Source organism: Cygnus olor, chromosome 1, assembly GCF_009769625.2.
Source record: "Cygnus olor isolate bCygOlo1 chromosome 1, bCygOlo1.pri.v2, whole genome shotgun sequence".
In the NCBI taxonomy this organism is placed as follows: Eukaryota; Metazoa; Chordata; class Aves; order Anseriformes; family Anatidae; genus Cygnus; species Cygnus olor.
In genome coordinates this window covers 205,545,575-205,558,507 of record NC_049169.1, presented here as the reverse complement: position 1 = coordinate 205,558,507, position 12,933 = coordinate 205,545,575, and the positions used below count along the sequence as shown (strand labels likewise).

The window sequence follows — 12,933 nt, the reverse complement described above, 5'->3', positions numbered from 1 at the left end:
GGCTGGGGTCCCCTTTTTGCAAGGCTGATATCTGAAGATCTTTTATTCGGGGTGAGACGGGAGAAAAGTAACGCCCGGAGAGGGTTTATCCTGTATGCTGCGAGGACGAACGCGGCGCGGTGTTTGGGAGGAAAGGGCTCTCAGCATGGCACTGGCACCTTCTGGCAGCCACCTCCTTTGGCAGCAGACGCTGGGCTGGTTTCGCAGGCCCAGCTGAGCTCCTCCAACGCGTGGCTTGAGGCTTGGGGAAAGCCCAGATGAGATAAAGCCACGGACAAGATAAAGCCACGGACGAGATAAAGCCACAGATGAGATAAAGCCACGGACGAGATAAAGCCCCGGACGAGATAAAGCCACGGACGAGATAAAGCCATGGACGAGATAAAGGGACGAGATAAAGCCACGGACGAGATAAAGCCACAGATGAGATAAAGCCATGGACGAGATAAAGCCGTGGACGAGATAAGGCCACAGATGAGATAAAGCCATGGATGAGATAAAGCAAAGATGCCCACAGCTGATACCAGGCATAGCGGGACTGCGGGGCTGCACCCAAGGTGCTCAGCCCCATCCCGTGCTGTTCAGGATGGATGTGAGCCCTCACGGTGCCTCTGAGCAAGCTGGGCAGCCCTTGAGGAGCAGGAGATGGCAGCTGGCGGCACCGTTTTGAGGAACAGCCCCGGTGGGGTGGGCGTGCAGGTCCCCAGGCCATGCTGGGGACGTGGAGGTGGCTCAGTGGCACTTGAGGCAGCAGCTTGCCAAAGCAAAGCTGGGTTTGGGTGGTGGAACAGCTCCTGCTGCTGCACAAAACCACCCAACATTTACCTCCTCCCACCCAAGGCTCCCCCAGTGTGTCCCAGGAGAAGGGGAATCAGGTGAGGAGGATGCGGGTGTCCTTCACACAACACAGTGTTGGTGCTGGGGACAACCACAGCAGGAGGAGGGACACGGTCCCGTTAAAGCTTCTCACCACACCCCGCCCCACCAAGGGGCTGAAACTTCTGAACAAGGGGGATTTTCACCGCTGAATCCCATGACTCTTAAGGGGACTTTGGTGATGGATGAGGACAAAAGCTGCAGCTAAAAGACACCCCAAACCCCACCAACTTCTCATCAGAGGCTCAGAAGTCTACAGTCACGGGGAAAAAAATAAATTGGGTGGCTTAGAGGGGCAAAGCCTGCTCTGCTTTGGCTGCCAAAGGTAGGACACCCTCGTGGAGGTTCCCTGTGTATTCATCCAGAGATGAGCCAGACCCCAGCCTTGCACGGGGCTGCACCCTTCTCCCATGAGTCTGACTGAAAGAGGTCCTGTAGGGAGGACGGGACAGGACATATTTTGGCTGTGGACACGGTACCTGTGTTCTCCTCGGACTGGTTGAAGCCACAGATCTGGCAGATGCTGCGAACCCACTTGTTCATGTCGTCTTCAGTCTCGGCCACCAGATAGAAGGTCCTGTCGCTGGTCTTGATGTCAAAGATGTAGCTGTCCTGCAGCTCCTTCTTGTTGAAGGTCAGCCCCGCGTCCACTTGCTCGCAGAAATTGAGGTTGATCACGCGTAAAGGTTTCTTGGAGTGGTCATTTTTGTAGTACTCCAGGACGTCGGGGTCGCCGCTCATCCGACCGCTGCGCAGGACAAACCAGCGTTTCTTCCATGCCTGAAACCAAGCAGAGAGGGAGCATCAACCCCACTGCTCAAGCCATGAGGGCCACAAAACCACTGCCGTGCGTGGGGTGACACAGGTGGATGTCCCCTTTCCACCCCAGGATGCTCTGGGACTGGGCATCCATACCAGCAGCGCACAGACCCAGGACTTCGAGACCCAAATCCCGCTGGTTATTTGGTTAGGTATGCAAATCCTAATGGCTCAATGACCCTGAGAAGTGCTAGTCCTGAGGCTTAGAGCAACCCTGCTCCCACCCTACAGCTCAGCCACACTCTCAGGACCCGAATAGCCTTCGTTCCTCAATGACAAACTGCCAAAATGCCTTTCAGCAGCTTAGAGGAGCCCAGGAGCTTTGGACGCAGCGCCCTGGTACCCTGTCCATCAGAAAAACCCTAAGAGGGGAGCATCTGCAGATACCGAGCACGCTGATCCCATCTCTGTTTAAATACCAGGACAGAAAGGCTAATAAAACCAATGGGAAACCGGTTCAGCTTTTTAAATATCAGGAATAATGCCAGGGGAGAATCCAGGCTTCATTTGTTTTTCAGCATCTTCTGCTCCCGAGTACATAGGAAGCTCCTTAGCAAAGAAAAGGTTATTATCGATGTCTAGGTAGGGCAGCCCTTGGAAAAGAAATGCCAGTCATCAGCCCCGGTGCTGGGGGTTGAATACGGAAGTTCGAGGCCCGTCAGAGCATTTTGGACTAAATATGTGACCGGGCAAGTTGAACACACGGTCATCTTGCACTTGATCCCTTGCACTGCCCCAAACTTTTCAAAAACAGTTGGGAGACACAAAGATAAAGTACTAAATGCTACAAGTTCCGTGTTATATGGAGAATCAGGCAGGTGTAGCTTCACAGGAGGGTTTTTTGGGGTGGGACCTGCATGAGCATCCCAGTACCTGCGGGATGAACCCCCCTTTGAGCTGCTGAGCCCATCCATCCCGCCGCTCCCCATTGCAGAGCTACGCTGCCTTGCGGAAGGCTGAGCTCCCATGTTGTAAGGACGTGATGATCCAACTAAGCATAGTCCCTAAAAAATTTACTTTGAGATTGAGGGCTTCCTTGGAAGGTGATGGAGAGAGGCAGCACTGGTCCATGAAAATTCTTATTGAATAAAATGACAGCTTTGCTACTAAATTGGTCTATTCTCCCACGTGCCCGGTGACAGGACGAGGGGGAATGGGCTAAAGTTGCGCCAGGGGAGGTTTAGGTTGGATATTAGGAAGAACTTCTTTACCGAAAGGGTTGTTAGGCATTGGAATGGGCTGCCCAGGGAAGTGGTTGGGTCACCGTCCCTGGAGGTCTTTAAAAGACGTTTAGATGTTGAGCTTAGTGACATGGTTTAGTGGAGGACTTGGTAGTGTTAGGTCAGAGGTTGGACTCGGTGATCTTGGAGGTCTCTTCCAACCTAGATGATTCTGTGATTCTGTAAAAACTGCTGGGCACCAACAAAAGCTCACCAAAAACATTTAGCTCAACGGGGTCATGGGAAACAGGTGCCTGACCAACACGGGCTGGATACGGCCCCTGTGGATGAGCAGGGCGATGCAGGGTATTGCCTGTGATCCCGAATTACTCGACGCAGACCTCGTTTTGCACCAAAGGACACCACGGCAGCAGGTGTCACCCCCACCATCCTGCCCCAGCGATGGATGTTTGTTATTTTATTGTTTTCATAAATCACCAGTTTTTGGGTTCATATGATGATGCGAGGTTAGGGCATGAGAAAGCACATGACATCCCTAAGAAGGAAGAACCGACAGCCACAAACATCTTTGACAACCCAAGAGAGGCAGCAAGGAGCCTCAGGGAGGTGCTGGGACCTCCACGATGCTCCCCACGAGGTGACAACAGCCCCACGAGGCTTCACCCGTAGGTGATGGGGCACGAGCTAGATCTTGGACACCCAACTCCATCAGGATCCTACAGCTCTGGAGAACTCGGTGGTTTAAATAAAGGAAAGAACCCCTTGTGATTATTTGCATCGTGCTTCCCAAAGGCTTAAAAATAGCTTTTGTTTGTGTCTTTGAGATGTGTAACCTAATTAGTTTTGCACCGATTCCTAATCTGGCTGCCGGTGCTGGGAAAAAAGCTTCAGTGCAGGCTTCCAAGTGCAGTGGAGCAGCAAATTGCTTAGCAAGAGGACTTGCGGGGCTGGCAGGTTTTGGTTTCGTCTGGGAGATGCTCACCCACTTCTTTTCAGACAGCTGCTCCTAGATGAAGAAATACACACACGAGGGAGCTGTGTCTGGCCGGTTCAGGGGAAAAAGGGTTTCCCCAGGCAGCAGCAATAATTTGCTAGTCCATCTCCTCAAAATGGATTAGCCAAATCTTTGGGAAACAAACCCATGAACATTTTTTTTTCTAGCTCTAAAATGCCCCGTTAGCTTCTTCCTAATAACACCAAGCCATTTCTTTGCAGCTGAGAAGTTGCAGTAGAAAAGACACAAAACACAGCAACTAGGATCCAGAATTTACAGCTTTTAGGGAAAAAATAGGAGGAAATGCTGCAAGCAAGGCCAGTGATGCCACCGCAGTTCCCCTTTTTGTCTCTGTTACAAGACCCACGACTTCTCTAGTTCTCTGTGGTCTGTCTGGTAGCAGTGGAAAGCCCCGCACAGACAATATTTGGAAGAGAAAATGGAAGAGAAAATGGTATGAAGGCTAAGGGAAAGGAAAGGAAAGGAAAGGAAAGGAAAGGAAAGGAAAGGAAAGGAAAGGAAAGGAAAGGAAAGGAAAGGAAAGGAAAGGAAAGGAAAGGAAAGGAAAGGAAAGGAAAGGAAAGGAAAGGAAAGGAAAGGAAAGGAAAGGAAAGGAAAGGAAAGGAAAGGAAAGGAAAGGAAAGGAAAGGAAAGGAAAGGAAAGGAAAGGAAAAGGGAATCTTTCCCCAGAAATATCTCTGCCCTGCTCTTCCTCCTCCCCCCCACCACCTTTGTCCCCGGCAGCGCAGCACACTGCCAGTGTGAAATAAGCCTGCCAAAATCTGATCTGACACAAATCACAGCACCTAATCTGAGCTGGCATGTGGGATAAGCGACTGAGCTGTGATGTTGGGCAAATTTTTCACACCGAGATAAAAGCAGGGACTGAGCGATTCGAGCAGCAAACCCAGCAGAGGGGCAAGCAGGTCCTGGTGCCCCAGATTTGCCACAGACCAGAAGAACCACGGGCACAGAACAGCTCCAGCTATTGCCCCACGGTCCCCCAGATGCTGGTGAGGATGCTACTGTGTGCATGGGAAGCCCAAGCTGTCCCCCCTTGTCTGCCTCCAATTTTAGCATCCTGGCAGGATCATCCCTGGGAAAGGGGGATAGGGATGGGGGTTTCATGGGGACACGCACAGTGCCACTCTCAGATGGCTTTTGAGTCATTTTGGGTGCCTTGGTGTGCTTGGTGGTGCTCTTGGTTTTGTCACCTGCAACAACAGCACTGGTTGCAACTGGGGCTGAGCCTTTCCCAACCACCCTGTCCCATCCACCCTGCAGAAGGGACACTGTCACCTACTGCAGCCGTGCTACCTGCAGCATGGAGCGAAGCTCAGAAGAGGAGAACTGTAGAATAACCTGCTGGTGACCTGTATGATAATGTCGTCTTTGTCCGTGTCCCTGCAGGCTTGTTATCTCATCTGACGGACAGGAGGATGCTGGTTTTATTATTCATGCAAGAAAGCCTCTCCCCTCCCTGCGTTAGTGCTAACTCAAAGGAGATAAATACATCTTGGAAAAAGACAGGCTTGCAAGAAGGAGCAAGGAGCGAGGAAAACCCACTCAGTAATTGTGCTGCTTGTGAATTGCCCCTGCCAGGTACCTCGGAGCCCCACCGCGGCCATCTGACCCTAACGTCCTCAAGCCTGAGAGCAAATGAGCCTGAGCCCCCCTCCAAATCCACCCCCCCAAACTCTTCAGGCACCTTCTCCTCACCTGTTGCCTGCTCACAGGGCCCTTCAGTGCACCAACGCAACTTTGTGAGCAGGTCCCAGCCCTGGGACCACCAAAAAAAGGATGGAGGAGACCTTGGCTGAGCACCGCCGTGTCCCAGAGCCCGCTACCAGCCGCACGCCTGCGAGACGGGCTGCCCCGCCGTGCTGATCCCGGCTAATCACACGTCTGCGGCGGCCGAGTTCACGGCGAGTTCGTTAGCGGCATCACTTTGGGGGAGGCTTTGATTGACAGCGTTAATAACGCCGAGCTGCAGCAGCGAGAGCCTGCAGGGCACAGGGAGCCTTGCCGGGGTGCACGGCGACTCCTCCTCGGCTCACCGGGGAGCCAGGGAATTAATAGAAATAAAAAAACCTCATCCTTGTGTGTGTCTGAGACTGTCAAGCCTTCCCTCCTGGGGGTTTCTCCCATCGTCAGAGGCGTAATTAGTCTTTGGAGCACGCACCGAATCGCTACGTGCGAAACCCACCCTGGGGTGGCATGGCCAGCACAGGGCTTCCTGCACCGAGTGACTCTTACAGCTGGCTGGGATTGCATTTTAAGGAGGTTTTTAGGACTAAAACCTATTTGGAAGATCATTAAAAAATACAAAAGCTTCAAACCCAGCTCCTGCCATCAGAAATTTTTGTTACGGGGGAAGAAATGGCTTGAGATGACTTCTACCCACAGAGATGGGAGCTGCAGAGCCATTGTATCCACGTTCGCTCCCCACAGCTGTGCTCGGCTCTGCGAAGGGCAACAAAGCAGTGACACAATGTGGAAAGCACTTCCCTTGGTATTTACTTTAGGGGAGTTCTCTGGTTGGAAAGATTTCAAGAGTTCAATGCTGTGCTGTCGATCTTAGGAAAATAAAGATGTCCCTGGGTGACGTGAGAGAACCGACTGCTTTTCTGCTGGGATGCTGGAGTGCCTGGTTTGGGATGGGGTGGAAAAACAAAATACCAAATAGTGAGGTTTTACTTACACTGTCAGACAAGCTGGGACTGTCTGAGAAAGAGGGGCACTGGGGAAACCCCATTATGGGCTGGAAGTGCTCCTACCCACAGAGTGTAGAGAAGATGGAGGCAAACTCTGCTGGAAGATGCATGGGGACAGTGCAAGAGGTGATGGAAAGTTCCCATTAGATGGAAGGAAAATATTTCACAATGAGTGGTAGGACAAAAAAGATGTGAGGGATGTCCAGCCTTGGAGACATTCAAAACCTGCCAGGACAAGGCCTGGAGAACATGATTTACCTTCAGAGTTGGCCTTAACTTCAAAGCTGGCCCTGCTTTGAGTGAGAGGTTGGGCCAGAGAGCTCTGAGCTCCCTTCCAACCTAAATTATCTCTGAATCTAAATGACTTTTCCATAACTAGATCCAGCTCCCAGTGAGGAACTGATACATGCTGAACTTGCTGTACAGAGACCCGATGAGCCTGCTCACACCCTAAAACCCAATGTGGGGCTGGCACAGCACCCTGCTACATGTCCATTTCATGTGAGAAAGGGCAGCACAGTCATTTTCAAACTCTCCTTGAGTAAAGGAGACTTTTCTGGGTGATTCCTTTTTCATAAGGTGCCAGGAAAGTGAGAGGTTTAGAGGAGAGAACTGGAGCCCAGCTCCTGCCCTGGGGCTGGCTGCAGATAGTTCATGTGCGGGGCCTCCACCGTATCCCTGCTGCCCTGTCACAGATTTTGTTATCTGGAAGTATTTCCTGCTATTCAGCCCTGCTCTGTATTTCTCTCTGTTATTCCTAGCCGAAATTTCTTCCCCCCACCACAGCACACCCTTCTTAGGGGGATCAGAGCAGCAAAACAGAAGAGCGAAAGGGAACGCGTCCTACAAAAGCAAGGCTCTGGGTGATATCACCAGGGCCCCAAAGGGCCATGCACTGAGTCTCCATCCAACTGTTTAGTCTGGGTCTGGTCCAGAAGCTAGGGCAGCTAAAGGGATTCTTCATGTTTGGCCTCAAGGTGCTTTGTTTTTGTCAGTGTGGGTCCCAGGGGTGCTTCCCAGCCCCTGCATCTCCCTTGCGGCATCCTGACTCGATGCTGGGGTGAGAGGCAGGGTGGTGGCATGGAATCCTGGGCACCAGCAATGCAAGTGATGAACTGAGCTGCATTGAGCTCAGCCCTTACCATCACCAGTGCTGGAGCAGGGCAGATGCTGGCTTGCACCTCACTGCCTCTTCTGTCATGGCTGGCAGGGACAAGGGGCTGAGAAAACCAAACAGGATGCTGCAGGTGGTTATTATGTGGTATTATATTTGTCGTATTATGACACTATAGTTGTCACACAGTTACTATGACACTATAGTTACATTTCTATGATGGATTGAAGACAAGGATTATGTCTTCACAGGACCCTGTGTGGCTGGTGGTGTCGGGCAGCTGCGGGTCCCTGTGGTGCCAGCCCTGCTCCAGCAGGGCCACCCCGAGCAGGGGGCCCAGCCCCACGTCCAGGCGGCTGCTGGAGATCCCCAAGGAGGAGCCCCCAGCCCCTCTCTGGGCAGCCTGTGCCAGGGCTCCGGCACCCGCCCAGCCCAGCAGTGCTTCCTGAGGGGCAGAGGGCACCTCCTGGGCTCCAGGCTGGGCCCGGGGCCTCTGGGCCTGGCCCTGGGCACCCCTGAGCAGAGCCTGGCTCCGGCCTCTTGGCACCTCCCGGCAGTGCTGGTGGCCATGGCTGGCAGCCCCCGGAGCCTCCTCTGCTCCAGGCCCAGCAGCCCCAGCTCTCGCAGCCTCTCCTCACGGCAGAGGTGCTCCAGGCCCTTCGGCACCTCGGGGGCCCTGCGCTGGGCTCTCCCCAGGGTGCCCAGCTCGTGCTGGTGCTGGGGGGCCCAGCGCTGGGCCCAGCGCTCCAGGGGCGGCCTCAGCAGCGCTGAGCAGAGGGGAAGGATCACCTCCCTCGGCCTGCTGGCCCTGCTCTGCCCCAGGCAGCCCAAAAGACCACGAGGCCTTTGAGCGTCAAGGGCACGTGGCTGCCTCCCGTTCCACCCGGTGCCCACCAGGACCCCCAGGGCCATTTCTCTTCAGGAAGCACACAGTGCTGCTCCAGAGCCCACAGCAGTCTCTGGACTCCCCACCACAGCTTGCCTTCCTTTAAGACATCCATTTCATCTCCCTTCTCCCTCCCCAGGTCAATGGTCCATAGTAAGAGCTGCCCGTGGGCAGACCGACAGAAGTCAACACGCACGGCACAAGCACACGAGCAGCCAGAGAGGAGTTTACTTTGCTTTTTGAACTTGGGGTTTCTGGAAGAAAAAGCAAACTGCTTGGAGATTTTTCCCCTCCTGAGACTTTGGTATCAGGCTCTGATAAGTGCTTTCCCGGCGGGATATGAGAACCAGTTGGCAGAGATGGGGGCCCATTACACAAGCAGGGCTGGACATGGGAACTCAGCACAAACAAATGACTTTGATAACCGAGACCGAGTTTTTCTAGCTTTCTGGGCAGCCTCTGCTGTCACTGTCTCTTTTTCCCTGAAGCAGGCATTGGAGGGTGTGAGAGAGAGCAGGAGGCCTTCGCAAGAGCAAAATAAATCCCACAGCACTGTTGATGCTTCCTTCCCTTGCCCCTAGCTTTGGGCTGCCCCAAATCGCTCCCACAAAAATAGGGTTCTGCCCCAAAAAATCACATTGCACTGGCCCCACAGAGCCTACCCCAGACTTGGCATGCCGATGTCTGGTGAACATATGCTAGTCTCTGCCCACACAAAACATGTTGCAGGGATGCTTTTACCCATTAGCACTCAAATCCCAAGCACGGCTCGTGTTACAAAGCCAAGCGGATTGAAAGCAATACTTTTGAACCGAGAAAAGAAGTTGAAAAAGACAACTTGAGGCTTAGTTTTGATCATCTGGGAGGCAGGCACCTGTGTCAGCTTTTGGAGTCAATACTATAATTAAACTGCTCTGCCCTCCACCTCTTAGGTGAAGGAGGATGGAGATAGAGATGGAAGAGAGGAATAAGAGCCGTGTCCTTCCCTCTGCCCTTGGCACACTAATTCGTTCACTTAAAGAATGCAGGAAAAGGGTCTTACAGTGTGATGATACTGAACCTCTTCAGTGTTTGACAAGCCTTATGAGAAGCAAAAATCAGTACCTGCTGTTAGGTTTGAGATGATCAGCAGGAGGTATCGTGGGGCTGAAGGTGATAGCAAAGTGTCAGGAAGTTTCTCCCATCATCTAAAGGACTGGCTCCTGGTTTCTCTGGCTTAAAATGGGGTATTTGGGGTGGGTTTACCTTTCCAAGGATGATTTCCAATTTTAGAAGAACTCCAAAGCTTGTTAATTTTGAATCACTTCTATATGCTCTCCTAGTCTGTAACCATTGCCAGTTGGACAAACCTCTTCAACAATGAGATGCTGGGACAAAACTGCAATTTTTAAACATTATCAGAACAGCGTCGTGGTGCCCAACTCCTTTTTTGAGAAAAATGGTCATATCACCAGGAGGTCAGTTGGGAGTGAGGTGGGTAGCGTGGTGTTCCCAGCTGCCAAAAGTTCCACCCAGACATGCAGGATCCAGCCTGAGGTCCAGTTACATGACGTTTTGCAGAGCTTAGTATTGCTCTGGTGAAATTTACCCCTCCCAATACATTCCCACAAACCCTCTGGAAAATATCCCCCAACCCCTGGGAATACCGTGGGAACTGGACATCCTCATGCCTTTGAAAAAGAATTTGGACCTTCACCTTTCCTTGTCATAGCTCTTTTGTCAAGGAAACATTACCATGGTAGCCCCAACATGAGAAACTATCCAAAATCTGGGCTGCTTTGTACCAGGCTCCGCACAGTGAGAAATAGCATTAGCTCAGAGATGCCAGACTGGAAGAGAAAAGGCAGACCAGGAATGAAAGGAGAGCGCTAACCCAGCCAGGGCTACCCAAATCTTTAGCAGAAGTGAGGAAAGGACTTTATCTTCTGGCTCTCAGGCCAATAAAACACTCCCTTGATCTTTGACTCCAATAACTTTTTCTCTGTGGCCTTTTCCTTGTGGAGATTTACCCCTTTTCATGTCTAGTGTATTTCTAGCTGTGGTCAAGGTGCACGTGCTTGCCCGAGCCTCTTGCTCACAGCAATAATCATTTTTTTGACACACAAAAACATGTGCTTGCTTCTGGGTGCTGGTTCAAGTCTAAGAGTCTTTAGTGTGTGTGAACTGACTCCCTTTCAGAGGAAACAAAGCCATTTATCCCTGCCCAAATGTTCTCTGAATCTAGTGGGGATGCACATTTAGGGGTACTAGGGGGTTGGACCACCGGGATATCCTCCAGACCCAGAAGACACCTTCTGCTCCCTAAATACAGGAGGAAAGAGAAGGCTCAACATCTTCAAGGTACTGATCTACTCCTGCAGGGGCAAGGGGCTCTCCTTTGACCGTGACAAATGGCAGACATCATGACCCATATATATTGTCTTTGATTAAACCGACGTCTTCTATGAACCGGTTAAGATTATTCTAATTGGACCAAAGTCACTGCAGCCTGAACCAAACCCAGGCCTCTCACAAATGAAATGGTGACAACAGCGAATTCTTGGGATGTGCCCCAGACCTCACATTTCAGTGGGCTTTACCAGAGTGTGGGGAACTTTTCTGGGGAGGATGAGAGAAGGGAAGAGGAATACTCAATGTCCAAGGAGTGAGCAACCACCTCCTGAGCGTGCGTGAAGCAACCGCACCCAGAGGAGATGGCTCAGTGCTCCTCCTGCAGCTGTCCCGGATGAAAAGTAATGCAAACACAAGAAGCATTTGAGGATATTTCAGGTAAAGGGGCAAGAGAAGCAGCCCTATTGTGTCTGTAAACTACAGAAAAACAGAGGAATTGGCTGAGGAAACCAATAATGGCAGGGAGAAGGTGGTAGAGATGACCTGCCCGCTCCTGCCTAACTCAAGGATGACAGGACATCACCAAAGATAACGGGAGCCAAGCTCGGGACACACAGAAGGAGACTTTAATTTGAGCAATGCAGAAACGATCCGTGGGACTCCTTGCTGCAGGATTTTCTGGAGGCTTCAAGTTTAGCTGGCCACAAGTGGAGACTGAAGAAGAGCGTGGAAGGGAAGTCACCTGAAAGTTACTAGGTGCCATCACGTGTAGTACAGGAGATCCCTGTGCTGAAAATGGTTGACAAAAGTGAAAATAGGAGGAGGAGGAGGAGGAAGAGGAGGGGGAGGAGGAGGAGGAGGAGGAGGAGGAGGAGGAGGTGGAAGATGTAGTCTTCTCTAGACACCTGCTTACTGACCACTGCACAACACCCAAAAATTGATGGACTTGGGTTTGACCCTCTAAGGATATTCATATATGGCAGGCTTGGAAAGAGCAAGGGAGGCACCGTTGTCAACTTTGGCCCTCCTGGAAGAGCCCAACCATTGCAACTTTGGAGACATTTCTTCTCAGAAAGAGCGGTCAGGCATTGGGACGGGTTGCCCAGAGAGGTGGTGGAGTCACCATCCCTGGAGGTGTTCAAGGAAAGGCTGGACGTGGTGCTTAGGGACATGGTTTGGTGGGTGACATTGGTGGTAGGGGGGTGGTTGGACCAGATGATCCTGGAGGGCTTTTCCAACCTTATTGATTCTGTGATTTTATGATTCACATGCTGCCCTGGATTTGCTCTGGGAAACGCAGGTGTGGTTGGTATTTTGGCAAGATAGAAACAGGAGACTGTGGGGACAAACACATCAAATGAAGGAGGGAAAAGAGAAACAGAGTCAAAAGCCTGAGAAAGACAGCTCCATGGCACTCACCCATGAGCTGGTTTCTCATGGCTAAGCTGGTTTGGGGCAGTGGGGTTTATTCCTGCAGTATGAAAGGGCTACCTAACGAGTGGATTCCCTGGTGCTTCATAATGTGCAGGCTCTTGAGAAAGCCTTTCCTGGGTTAAAAGCGGATTTTTCTTCTCCTTTAGATGAAACTGGTAGATACCTAATTATCTCATCCTGCTGTCAGGCCCCACTGAAACCTGCTGAAGGATTTTCCACTTTCCAGGAGACGCTCACAGACAGCACAGGCATATTGGGGTGTACATGGGGACAACCCTAGACCTGCATAACACGAGGGGACAAATTTCACTTGTTGCACAGCCAAACTAAGTGGACTTCTTGTTTCAAGCCTGTTGAACTTGTCCAGGGAACCAGCTCACCCTGCTCAGGTCTCCCGAGGTCCCTTCCAACCTGAATTATTCAATGACGCTATGCCCATAAACTGATCTCTTCTAGAAATCAGATGCTCTTTATGTTCACATGAAACCCGGTAATCACTTGTTTGTCTTTATATTAAGTCATCATCTCTGAAAAAAAAAAAAAAAAAGGAAAGGAAAGAAGCAGGGTTGCTTCCAATTTATCAC

The 12,933-nt window shown here is 51.5% G+C and overlaps 1 protein-coding gene across 4 annotated transcripts in view; it reads right to left on the bottom strand.

The window, feature by feature from the left end:
• Nucleotides 1-12,933, bottom strand: part of GAB2 (GRB2 associated binding protein 2) — a 95,966-nt gene that overhangs the window by 35,191 nt on the left and 47,842 nt on the right. For all 4 annotated transcript variants that reach the window (XR_005816162.1, XM_040544448.1, XM_040544447.1 and 1 more), the window contains one exon: nt 1,356-1,656. Coding sequence is in view for 3 of the 4 variants with exons in the window: in XM_040544447.1 (XP_040400381.1) it covers nt 1,356-1,656 (301 nt within the window). In the remaining variant the exon portion in view is untranslated. The remainder of the gene's footprint in view (nt 1-1,355; nt 1,657-12,933) is intronic.